This window comes from Uloborus diversus, chromosome 4, assembly GCF_026930045.1.
Source record: "Uloborus diversus isolate 005 chromosome 4, Udiv.v.3.1, whole genome shotgun sequence".
NCBI classification, from domain to species: domain Eukaryota; kingdom Metazoa; phylum Arthropoda; class Arachnida; order Araneae; family Uloboridae; genus Uloborus; species Uloborus diversus.
In genome coordinates, this window is record NC_072734.1 from 117,065,393 (window position 1) to 117,079,054 (window position 13,662).

General features: G+C 32.7%; 1 protein-coding gene across 4 annotated transcripts in view; it reads left to right on the top strand.

The window, feature by feature from the left end:
- LOC129220330 (transforming growth factor-beta-induced protein ig-h3-like) overlaps positions 1-13,662 on the top strand; it is a 52,786-nt gene that overhangs the window by 10,806 nt on the left and 28,318 nt on the right. For all 4 annotated transcript variants that reach the window (XM_054854730.1, XM_054854732.1, XM_054854731.1 and 1 more), the window contains one exon: positions 8,185-8,291. In XM_054854730.1, coding sequence (XP_054710705.1) covers positions 8,185-8,291 — 107 coding nt within the window. The remainder of the gene's footprint in view (positions 1-8,184; positions 8,292-13,662) is intronic.

Here is a 13,662-nt window from a genome sequence, read left to right on the forward strand (position 1 = left end):
AGTATTACTGAATAACTACTCGATACGTTTAGAATCGATACACACATAAAACAATCATTAATTCAAAAGCAGAATAGAAGGATCAACATTTAGGCCCATTCTTTTTTGACCAATCAAGGAACCCTGTAAAATTTGAATGGGCCCCGACTGTTAATCCTTCTATTCTGCTTTTGAATTTATGATCTGTCTTATGTGTGTATCAATTATAAAACTATTTCAATGGAGTAGTTATTCAGTAATACTTAATAAAATTTTAAACTACTGTGGGCTTACATTTTTTTCTTTTTAGTTTTTTTTTGGTTCTTACGCAGTCGATTTTTTTTTGCTTTTATTTAATAATTGTTTTTCATTTTACCCTTTTTAGTTAATTTTCATTGACTTAGTTATTATGATCATAAGACGGGACAAATTTCGCAATCTTGTCATTTTATTGAGAAAATTTATATTGTGAGAATTATTAAGTAACTTGCGGTGGTCTAAACTACTGATTATTATCCCTCTAGGGACCTTACTCGGCTTAAAGCTACATATGCTTGACCTTTAGCAAAAATGCGTGAACTTGAGTCAACCACAGCTGTATTAAAAGCGTGAAAAAGTCGTTAATCAAATCTTTCCCCCAAAATTAAAAAAGTCCGTCAAGAGAGTACACGTCGCGAAACTCAGTCCCCTGAATCACGACAAAAACAAATGCAACGTGTTAGAGATGAAAATCGAATTAGTAGACTTAGCAAACAAAAAATTCAGGCAGCGAAAACGCTACCTGTATTTGTGGCACGCTATGTAGCATGCAGGTAGCATGCGAAACGATCCCGAACTGACAATATGACAACTGGTTGTTGAAATGGTGAATTTTGACTACTGTCATGTGTTTAGTGACACTCCCAAGGTCAAGACAAATTGATTGACGTAAGATTTATCGAAATTGGCCAAGGGGTTTAGCCTGTACAACGTCACATAGGAACAAACGTACATACATAGACTAGAAACACATTACCCTCCTTTGCGTCTCGCACGCGCAGTCGGGTAAAAAGAAAGATACTAGAATTTTGAGCTTGGACACATAACAAAATTGATACACACAATGAGTTATCAGCACAATTTCAAAAATATGAAAGAAAAAAGCAAAAAGAAGAAAAAAAACTGATGAGCATTTGCGCGATATCGGTTAAGTCACTTCCCATTGATGAAAGAATTAGGTAAGTCGTAACACTGGCTATTATCTGCGATGTGGAAGGAATGTAGAATCGTCTGCATTTAATTATATTGTTTATACTTTTAAGGAGAAAAAAACTGGTAGCTAGAGTTTCCCTATACCGCGTATTTCCAGTTGTATCACTGAGGTTAAGGTTAGAGATTTTTTGCTACTAGTCAATTGAAAATTGGCTAATTACCAGAACATAACTTCAAAATTGAATGGCGCAGTTTTTTCCACAACGTTGCATTCGACCTCATCAATCATGCGGAATCCTCGCCGAATCTCTGACGAGATTCAATGCCGAATGTTAAACTGGTTTTGTATTTGGTAAAGCGAGCATCGGTTCACTGTTTAGACATTTGGAATTAGTGACATGTTTACATAAGTATTATTTTCTATTATTAACGCTTTCTGCTCCTGTGGTTCTATGGGGAATTACTGGATATTAATCTTCTTAAGTGATTTAAGTTATTAGACAAATCTTCTGGCATGAATCACAATGATTACTAGTGAAAATGAATGGCGTGTACACAAGCAAAAAAGAAAATATATATTAACCTAAATGCTGTCAAACATTCAAGTTTTATTTAGCTCCTTTTGAAGCTGAGAAAAGGGAATTTTTGTATCAACCCAAAATATCTTTTTGCCGTTTTTCGAGTACTTTGGGGGGTCTCACACAAAAACTAATGGTCAAAAAAAATCGATTTTAGAAAAGAAAATTTTATTTAACTGTATGAAAATTTTATTTAACTGACAAGTAATAATTTTGAATGCATTCGAATTTAAAACAAAGAGCAAAATTTAATGCAAAATAGATTCCCCACTTCCCCAGAAAGCCCACGCAGGGGCAAAATTCCAAGAAATTTGGAGGTAACTAGACATAGGAGAAGTGCCTTAAATTCTAAACAGGTATATTCTCAGAATTTGCATCTACTTCAATGATACAAGGGAAACCAAGGTTTTGGAGACGGCAGAGAGAAATATTTTTGCACACTACGGAAAAATTTAGAATCATTGCAATAAAGCTCTACACCTTACTGCGCCTACTCCTTTCATCCCCCGCCCCATTTTACTTATCAATCTTCCCTTCAAAATTTTTTTTGTGTGTTATACGTTGTACAAGAGAAATATATATGCATATTTTTTCTTGTTCCATTTTTTTTTACTTAAGTAGAATGCTTGTTTTCAACACAATGCATTTTTCTTTTCTTCATCATTTATTTAAACTTAGTCATTTCGGATTGGGTCCGGACCCCCCCCCCCCCCCCCTTCCTTGGCTATGCCACTGCTTGGAACATAATTCTGTTTTGAAGAAGTTGAAATCTTATGGATTACATTTTATTGCAAGTATCACAATGGTATTTCTGCATTTCACATTCGAAAAGAACGTTCGATAAATAAATAGAACAATCAATATTGCCGTGGATAGGTAAATAGCATAATCTGCAGAGATGAGTTTTAAGATATTGAAGAAACGCGTTTTGAACTCCATGCTAACAGTTGGAGAATGTTGAAGACAAATGAATGTAAGTAAAAAAATAGAACATAAGTGAAACCTTTAAACCGTGCTTCAATTTCGGTAACATTAAATGTTTATCAAAAATAAAGGATACTGAGCATCGCCCCCATTTTTTTTTTTTTTTTTTTTTTGAGCAATCACGAATTGCTTATTATTTTCACTTGAACAAAGATGATGTTGCTCTGATTTTTCAGATTTCCATGACAACGGTTGTTTTTAGAATTTATTTAGATAGAGAGATTTTTTTTTTGTCATAGTTACACATCGTTTGCGGATTGATTTAATTCATACTTTTTTCAAGGGGACTCAAGCATACTTTACATTAATAAAGGGGCTTTTTTTGGGGGGGGGGGGGTAAAACTATGTTTTTTCAATGAAAAATACCTATATAGCTGAATTTAAACAGCAAAACATTATCTAAATACAAAATTTTCATATTACTAGTTCTCATCATTTACGGTTCATATGAAATAAAAATACATAACGTTATGTGCTGTAAATAATCTTTATGATAAGTGTACTGTCTGACCACGGATTGCATGGAAAGACAAACATCCGTTTTACAACCGGAAATGGACGAATCTATTATTTTTTTTACCGATGTCAGCTTTTGCAAAAGCAGAGTCTCATTCAAATGAGCGGAATACGCGCATCAAATTTTTACTTTTCCCCTTTATTCACATAGATTCGTCTTATCTGGACGTTTGAAAATTCCATGCAATCCGTGGTTGGACAATACTAGTGAAAATCAGACAATAAATCTTTATCTTTATTACTGAATCCTTATCGCCGTTTCTTTTCTTTTGGATATGCCTCGTATTACCTGTTCTAGAAAGTCACAACAATTTCTTAATCATTTGCATTCCAGTCCATTTGTTAAAACAAGAAACCCAATGAGTAGGTCTTTATAGCAAATTCGCTCTATTTTCGCTATTCCGAAATTCGTGATTGCAAAAAACATAATTTGAGTTCAAGACTTCAAAATTCAAATGAAAGGTGTTTTAATTAATTTTCACACAGGAGGTCTGTTTCTGACGTACAGAAGACCCTCGTTTTATGCGGAGATTACATTCTACGGAAATGCCGCGTAAATCAAAACTGCGTAAATTAAAACTTAATATTAGTGTTGAAATAAGGGGAAGGTTCCATAGATAAAAAACAAACTTTATTCTAATGATGACTAATTGTATGATAAGTTTAATATGTACTTATAGCGGTTTCTATGCACAACATGCATAAAGAAAACATAAATTAATTTCGTGTTCTGTTTATGAAAAGGAGTTAGCTATGATAGTCTTTTGGCTGTCATTAAGAATTCTTCTCTGCAGTTCTTTGCAGAACATTAACGCGTCCATGATCACTTGCGTCATTTCCATGATAGAATCTTCCTGCACTAACAAATCAGAAATATCATTTATACTGTCTAGGAATTGCTCTAAGCTTTCAATGTGAACGTTTTTGTTTTTGCGTCACCGAAGTCGTATCCTCATTGGTTTTGACCTCCTTTGTCTCTCCTAAAAGCTCTTCTTCCAGTGAGTTCTGAACTGTGTGAGTTTAATAACTACTTCTGGAAAGAACTCTGGAACCAATCGCATAAAAACTCTCCAGTGACCCAAGCTCGATTATTAACACTCTAAAATACTGTTGATTACGCGCAATCTGCAATCTTTAGAAGTTTGGATTTTGAAAGAGGGGAAAATTTAATCTGTTTGCATTGCCGCATTCACACAAAACCGAAAACTCATCCGCGTAAAATAAAATTAAAGTGTCAAATCTTAAAACGCGTATAATCGAAACCGCGTAGAATAAACCCGCTATAAAACGAGGGTATACTGTATTTTACAACACTGCAAAAACTTTCTTTTCCAGACTCATGTTTTTCAATGAAAAACAACATCTTAGTAACTAGAACTCAAGTTAAAAATTGTCCGTAGTAAATATATTTGTTTTTAGGAGGGCATCAATGTTTCTATTGCATCCAGAAATATTTTTATTTCTAACTCGTGATCAGTCCAGGTTTGTTGAACTTGAAAAAGACATTTCGAAGAATAACCTCGGCCTCTGGAAACCCACGTGGGCGTGTGAGGGCAAAGGCGAAAGTTTTGTCCTCTAAACATATACTGTTACCTGTCCATCGCATACCAAACATAGTCGTACATCATTTTCACTTTCCTCTAGCGACTACTAAAATTTGACCTTCCAAGGTCATTTTTGATTGTACCGAAGATTATTATCGTGCATTAACTGTTGTATTTGTTGTTGCAAATCTAAAGCGAGAGTGCTCAAATGAGCGAGTGATTGCAGTAGTGTTCAAATCTGCTGTTGAAAAGTGGCGGAGAACTTTTGAAGATTGTGCCTAGCAAAGAAAATACTTAAAAAAAAAGCATTTCAAACATCTTGTGGTAAAATATGATGCTGTCAAGCTATAGTTAAAGCTAATTGATAAAAGGAAATGCCATGTGAATTCATCCTACAGTGTCCTTGTTCTGACGCTCGAATGTAACTTAGGTTAAATCCCGATGATTCATCAAAAATGGAAGTAGTATTTCTTTATAGCACCATAGTTCATACAGAAAGATTCGAGTATATTCCTTTATTGCTGTCCAGATTTTGTCGTATTTCTTTTAAACTTTTCAATAAAACTCAACCCTCTTTGAAGGAATCGTTAGCAAGCTTAAGACATTCCAAATTCATTGAAAAAAAAAAGCCTTAACGTTTTGGGTTATTTCCATGGATCGTTTCAGGATTTCACAGCATTTCATATATTTCCCCGTAAAATCTTTTCAAAAAAGTTTCTTAAATTGCTACAAGTTGCACGAATGTAGATTTTTCAATGGTGTGAAAAATACTTTAGTTACCAGTTTAAAGATCAGCTAAGCGTGTTTATTAAGTATATCAGCTTTAGTTCGATTACGGCCCGTCCAGATTGACTAAGCTCTCAATGAGAGCGAATAAGTCATTTGGTAAATTAAGAAGGCTCTAATCAATTGCACTAAAGCTACCCAGTGTTTCTTGAATGTTCCCGAGACATGACTGGCATCAACAGGGGAGATTCAAAGATAATATCAGAATGGTTACTGACTTTTAGTGAAAAACTTTCCTATTTTTTTCAAGATACGTTACTGGCAGAAATTGGGCACATCAGCTGCCTACTATTCTCCAGGAACGTTTTGAATTATTTTTACGGTGTTGTTCCTCTTTTATCAACAGGGCTGCCTTCTATTCTTCTAACTTAGTGTTAGTTTTACACTGTTCAAGTGTTAGTTTTTGTTTTATTTTTGTATCTCTTCTAACTCAAAATTATTTCCTAGTTTTTCTTTTCGCAGATTAATTTTTGGCTATCAAAATTTTAACCTCCGTTTTTTAAAAAAATGTTTGAACTTCTACAAGTAATGCGTATTTTCCACAATATATTAGCACAATATAACCTATTGTGAAGCGTGTCATGTCCTAATGTAAACAATTAAAAGAAAAAAAGTACCAAATACATTGGTCTTAGTGATGTGTCGTTCATGAACGAACGGGTCAAAAAGAACTAATTCTTAAAATGAACGGATCCGTTCGTACACTTAAAAAATGAACTACCGTTCTTTTGAACCGTGAGCAGTTTGGAACACTCTATTGATGAACTTGTGATAAAATCGCATTTTTTAAAATTGCATTCATTTTTAAAGTTTAATCTCTCAATTTATCTCAAATTTTTCCTTTTTCTCAGGGCCGTATAATATATTCATTCGAACCACTTAACTTTCTGCTTTATTCATCATTTTTCTTTAATCCTTGTAGTTCATTTGCAATTTCCCAACGTATCCATTATTATTAATGTTCTATGTAACTTGTTTGGGCTTGTTACAAAATGTTTTGACAAAATGTTTTGACATTTTACTTCTTGTCTCACGCACCCGCTAAAACCCTTCTCACGCTTTCTGTCACCATTATTTCTAAAAATACTTTTTATAACTTTTCTGGCGATCCTTTTTGTCTTCTATAACATTCCTACCAACTACCATCTTTACCGATTTGGCTTTATTTTTAACTTGCTTGGTGATTTCCAAGTCATCTATTTTCCATTCATTATTCAGAGTGTTTTTAAAAAAGAATTATTACTGTCTAAATTTTTCCTCATTTAAAAAAGTGTTGCATTTTTTTTCCGTTTTCATCGATTATGTGGAATAATTTTGAAGCTCCCTAATATTTTTAGGTAGGTCTCTTTTTTTATAAATAAGTTATCCGGTACTCCGGCAGAGCTACCGATATATTTGTTGTTACTTCTTTTGTATACATGGCCTTTTGGTAATATTGTATACATACAGTGCTGAAGCTGAAAAAATTTATTAACTTAAATTTTTGACATGCTGAAAAGGAACCTGCGATTTTTGGAATGGAAAACATATCTTACCATTCGACAACTGAAAAATATCTTACAAAATAAACTATAATTTCTTGAAACATCTAAACCTGAATAAAATTTTTTAAATTCATTTTTCATAGGCTATTTTCTTACTTTTATAGATCATTTTAGTTATTTTTCCTTCAAAGAATATTACTGATCTAATAAAACATTTCGAATGTACGCGAGTATTCCGTGCATAGATATCACCTGCAATTAAAAAATAACAAATGAAGTGGAAGCAATATGTAAAATACATTAAACTAAAGTAATTGATGTTATTTTTTTCATGAAGGGGAGGGGGACTGCTTCAACCACCAAATGACGTATTAAAACCCATTACACATTATTCTACAAAAAAAAAAAAAAAAAAAAACTAGACGAAATAAAATTAACTCCACCACAGATCACGTTATTCATACCTGCACTTACTAAAAAGGTTGTTTCTTTAGTGGGAATAACCTTTTTACTTAAACTTTACTGGCAGAATGAGAAAAATGCTGAAGTTGTAAAACTAAGCATGTATCATATAGATAAACGCACGGTATGCGAGGTAATAGATGACCAATGACAGGTATTGATCAAATTGATCCTCAAGTTTGAAGCTACAGCTCGAAAAATTTCTAATCGAATAGGATTTTTTAAAAAAAGAAGTGCCTAGAGACTGCACTGAAGCACATTGAACACTTTTGAACAGTTTCTCTTGAAATATGTAAATTATCTTTTTTTGAAATGACAAAAAAAATCTTTTCATTAAAAAAGAAAGTTAACAGAAAGGAAATAGAATTCAAACACACATACAATAAAATGAAATAGTTTTTAAAAAAAAAACTTTTTCCTTCCCTTTTATTAGGCTTAACCGTATCTTTTTACCTTAAAAGTTTAAGTTTGTTTCTTGACCTGAATCAATCTGTGTTACCACTTTGATTGCTTCATGTAGTTAAGAAGCGGGTGGTGTTATATTCTTCACTCTCAGAAAGTGAAACATTGAATTAAAATATGCATTAGGTTTAAACATATTACCTTGCGTTTGCTTGGTGATTTCACGGTTGTTGAATGTTGTGGTTCTTTTTCTTACAGTGATTCGCGTATTGCCGGCCGATGGATTTGGAGTCCGCATCCGGAGACCGAATGTACAAAGTCAAGGGATTCCGTTCCCCAGAGTATCTACCATCACTAGAGTTCAGGTTAGTCAGTGGAATCTTTGTTGAACTTGCTTATTTGTCTATACTGCTTTGATTAACGAGTTTACATGTTACGCTCCTTGTAAATTATTATTTTACTAAAGAGCACAACATGTAATTTCGTTAGTCATGTTATGAGACTGAGACTGAATCAGAGACTTTTTCACTGACTAGACAATTATTTATGAAACGCTGTCTTGCATGAAATACACCGCCTGCTCGGTCAATTCCAGCCGAGGACTGCAGTTTCGTGCTTATTAGCACTCATCAGCCCGACATAGGAGTGACTGAGCTGGAGGTGGAAAACCTCTTAAAGAAGCCTAGAGTGCCAAACAAACTGGTAGCTTATACAGAATTAGCACTGACCAGACGAGTAACCGAAACAACACTGCAAACCTGCACAATTTGGAACACTTTGTTTCAGAAAAAGTGATCCTAATATGTGAATGTGCGTTAAGAAGTATTCTGAATAAGCTCCGTCAGAAGGAAAGTGTTCCGAATGTGTTCTGGATACTGACCCTCTAGTGCCAACACACGAGTCCAGGCAGCAGATGGTTCGTCAACACATTTGAAAACATCTTTGGTCACATTTGGGCACCCTTGTAAAATCAGTTTTCTTTGCTGCAATGAGAATGGCTAGATGAAGATTGGTTGGTTGTACTATATACTGTATGTATCCACTATTAAATTAAATGGCGTTATTTTTACTGTAAATTTTGTTATATTTCTTCAATACTCTCACTCATAAACTTAATTGAAAGAACTTTGTGCTTCGAAATTGTGACAAATTTCATCACGTGTGCCAAATTCTGCGAAGCTACACAGAAAGTATTAGTAAAGATTGATGTCGATTTCAGAATTTTCATCTGTAACTGCTTTGATCTGGTTTGGAATAATTTAACGCAAGTTACTTATTTCCGTTACTATTCATTACATTATGCTTAAAAATTTGAAAATTGATTTAGCATTCGCAGATCGTTGAGCTCCATATTTTGTGTACATTATCCGTTAGCATTTGTACATTAAGCACTTGTTAATCTCTGAGCATTCACATTTTGTTTTAAATAAACTTTTATTCATGATACTGTTTAAGTTGTAGAAGAATCTAAATAACAAAATTTAAAAATTATATAATTTTAAACCAGATGTTTGACTATTGATTATGCTTGGAACAAGGATCCCTAACCTTTATTGTTATTTGTTATACTTTATAAATTTCTGAAATTCGAGTCTCACAATTTAAATTTAACACAAATGCATAATAAAGCAAAAAAAAAAAGATGTTTCAATTTCTACTCTGAGCTCGAAATATATGCAAAAAGTTATATCAGATAGTTGATCTGATTTCTGAAACTGCTAAAGCTTATATAGGCTTGTATAAATGTATGTGTGTCTCAGTACTTATATTGGGCCTGGAATTGTTCAAAAAAAGGACTGGGAAACAAAATGTTTAAAATCACCGGTTTAGGAGATAATTCTGAGAAATTTACCTTTTTTTGAATTATTTAAATAAATTTTTCAATTTGCTGTTCGACACGTTAATAAAAAATTTTATATTTTGAAAAATGACCGCGTCCTATTTAAGTAAAATGTACAACTTGATGAACTAAAATTAAATAACATATGATGAAAATTTTGACGAAAAACGTGTAATTATTGGATAAGTAAAAAGTTCATTCTGTTGCAGATATTAAAGGAATATTTCTATATTATACATATATTTCATGCAAACTATTTAACACTATAAAAGAGAGGCTCAGGGGGCCACAGACTGGAATACTCGGAATTTCAGGGCTTTTAATTTAAAAAAAAAAAATCTAATTTTAGCTTTAGTAACGCAATTTTAGGCCATATTTTTAATGTTCGGGCAATGGTGTAGGGATACCTTCCCGAGATATTTGTTGGAGTTGATGTTTTGAAAATAACGTTTAAGCTGTCTTGGGTGATGTAAAGATGAGAAAACGAAGGGGGGGGGGGGGTTAAAAAATGAATTAAACTAGAGTTTTAAAATTGCAATTTTAGATTGGTCTTTAGTAAACTATAAGGGTAACAGTTTCCATGAATGATCCGATTCGAAAACGATTCAGAGGTGAAGAACGAAGAACATTTTTAGGGGACTTAAGGGGATATCCAACCTCAATGTTTCAAAATTTAATTTTAAAACTATGGTTTTAAGCTGAACTTGAAGACGTTAGAGGAAGGAGACTCGGAGAATCTCGCCGTAAATTAAAACAAAACAAAAAACTGATATCTTAAAAACATTTCAGCTATATTTGATGATAAAAGGGAAGGGAGGAGGGGGGGGGGGGGTCTAATTCTTCAAAAATATTTTCCAAGAGAATTAAGTGTTAAAGGGGACATATATTATTTGTGTTCAACTGATAAAGTTTATAAATGTAAAAAATAGCTTTAAATAAATTTTTATGGAATTTTACAATAGAATCGACTTGCATGTAAAAACGAGGATTCTGCAATACAACTGTCCAGCAATGTGATATAAATTTTAAAATCTGTACATGAGTCAAATAAATTAATTAAAAAGTAAATGACTGTTAAGTAGTAAAACTGTAAACGATTTCTGCAGATGCATTTCAAGATTTCCTTTTATTGAAAAGAAATGCACATACTTTTGTTCAAGCTCGAGTTATGTAAGACTTTTTGCTGACGTCGTTTGTATTTAAATTTCCAGACATTTGAAACTGAAATTCATTTTTTTCGTATTTTTAAAAGCTATGAAACACTGAACCTACCACACTAAATTAAATTAAACGTTCGACTGAAACAAAATAAGTCAAATTTGACCAACACTAAATTAATTAAACTTTTGCCCAAAGACGATGAGGATTCCGCAATACTACTTTCAGCAATGGGATGTAAATTTTAAAATGTGTATTTATGTCAATTAGGTTAATTTTAAAAATATTTTTTGTTTTACGACAAGATGTGTTTAGTAAACTGCAAAATAGGAGTTCAGAGGTTCTAAGTGCATCAGTTTAAAATGTGTTTTAATTTTTAGCTGCATTAGGGATCTTATTTCTTCCTTGAGACAAATTTAAATTTTTAAACAGCACTCTGTATTTCAAAGTATAATTAAACGAGTTTGACCAGGAATTTCAGTGAACTCGTGTTTTTTTTTAAAGAAAATTGCACTATTTAAAAAATTCAAGTGCAACTGAACCTTTTTAAGTTGAAGTGGCCCATTCAACTCAAACATAATTCGATCCAATCGAATAAGATTGTATCTACCAATAGCACAGCCAAAAAATTGCATTGCCTCATCCAGTTAAAATTTTGCACTACGCTACTGGTAGATAGCATTCCATCGAGTTGAACACAATCGAGTTAAATGTGACATTAAAAAAAAAAGGCAAGTTACGTTTCATAACTTTTGATCAACCTAATAATCGGATTTTCACAAAATTTTATTCCAGAAGTAATTTTCCCAAAAAATCATACTGAAATAACAATTTTGAAACAGTACCTAGTAAAATGTTTGTCGCTCAATTTTTCACCAAGTGGGCGTCCATTCATAACATGATTTCAAGGGTACATTCAAGCAACATAATTGATGATTCGATTCGAACAAATTCTATCAACCAAAAGTGAAGCCAGAAATTTCCTTTACTCCAAGAAAAAGTCTCGCTACGTGTCTGGTAGATACTATTCAATCGAATGGAACATAATCGAGAAAAATATGCTTCTTAGACGTCATTGAAATTTACACCGATTTGGCTCAAAAATAGAAAAAGTGTACACGCTTCTTTTGGAACCTCTGTGCACACCAAAACCGGAGGTGCACAACCAGACTCCACTCAGTCTACACACAAAATTTTAACTTATTACGGCATACAGTTTTTCAGTTATGCGAGATACATTGAAACCAGGGGTGAATTTGTGCTTGGTCTTACTGGAACGCCGTTACTTTTCAAGAAAAATAATTCCGCTTCCACACAAAACTGGCCAAAAATTGTCATTCAATCGTTTATCATTAGCGTTTCTGGTACTGGAACATTTACAAATTCACCTCTGATACATACGTACTTACTGACGTCACGAGAAAACTCGTGATAATGAATTCAGTAATTATCAAAAATGGGCATTTCGATTGTCCGTACATTCATATGCACTTGCAGACGGGTCGAAAACACTAAACATACATCTGGGAATGAGTTAAATGGAATTTTTCGGCCTAATTCAAATGAAATTGGTTTTCTTTAATTTAATGCATTTACTCCTATACTTTGCACAAGGAAGAAAAACTAAATACTAACAAATTGGTAATTCCATCTTGCAGTGAAGTTTCACAGAAATGATTAGTTATTAAAGAATTTCATTGCATTTCAATGGTATAAAAAAACACTGCTTTCTTTAATGGTCATTGATCATAAACCGAGCAGTAGAACTACTGAGTATCTAAGTAGTAGGAACGTAAACAAATTAGATTTATAGACAGTAATAAAAAAGTTTTTGTTCTTGAGGAACTATTTTTTTGTAAATTATTTTATATAACCATTTGTTTTTGACACATTTTTGTTTACTTTTTACACTATTAATTGGATTTGAAAATTTATTTATGGAAATTTATATTTCAAACTTAGTTGTCATTTCTGTAGTAAATATGATTTTGTACTACAATTTCCTGCTACTTTTTTTGCTCGTTTGTCATTTTGCTGTAAACTATTCAAGTGAACTCTACTCAAAAAGAAAAATCACTAACCATGAGAACACGTAATGGATAAGCACGTGCAATAGCTCACTTTAAAAGAAAATGATTAGAGCTTATTAGAATTAGTTGAGAAAACAATACCAGAGAACTTATTCTAAAGCAATTTATCCTAAAATTGAATGATTAGAGCCTATTAAAGTCTTAATCCATCAATCAATGTCAATCGAGCTAATCAAGAAAACAATACTCGAGAAAAAGTTAAGTGCATTAGCATTTCATGAAAACGAACTGAACAAAACAGTTATCTGAAAAAGAAATTGAATCTTAAACTACACGCAGTCAAGTTTTGATTTATTTATTTATTTTTTGTGTCATATATTTTATTAAAAAAACTGAGCGTATTGCCAAGAAGGTAAACTTAATTAGAGAAAACAAGGTTTAAAATCTACTGTATATAAAAATAAGCAAGTAAAACCGACCAAAACTATCCAGTTAAACACACAGACATACACAAGTAGTAAACAAAACATGTTAGTATCAGATACAGAAGGTTTAAACTACGCTACCGTGTCCGGTTTAGCACAAAATTTACTTAGCTTATTTATTTAGTTTGCATGTGTTAAGCAAACGTTAGTTAAGCAAAGAGAGCTCTAACTATGTAGTGAGATAAAACAACACAAAAAATTACAAATTCAGGAAGGAATAACT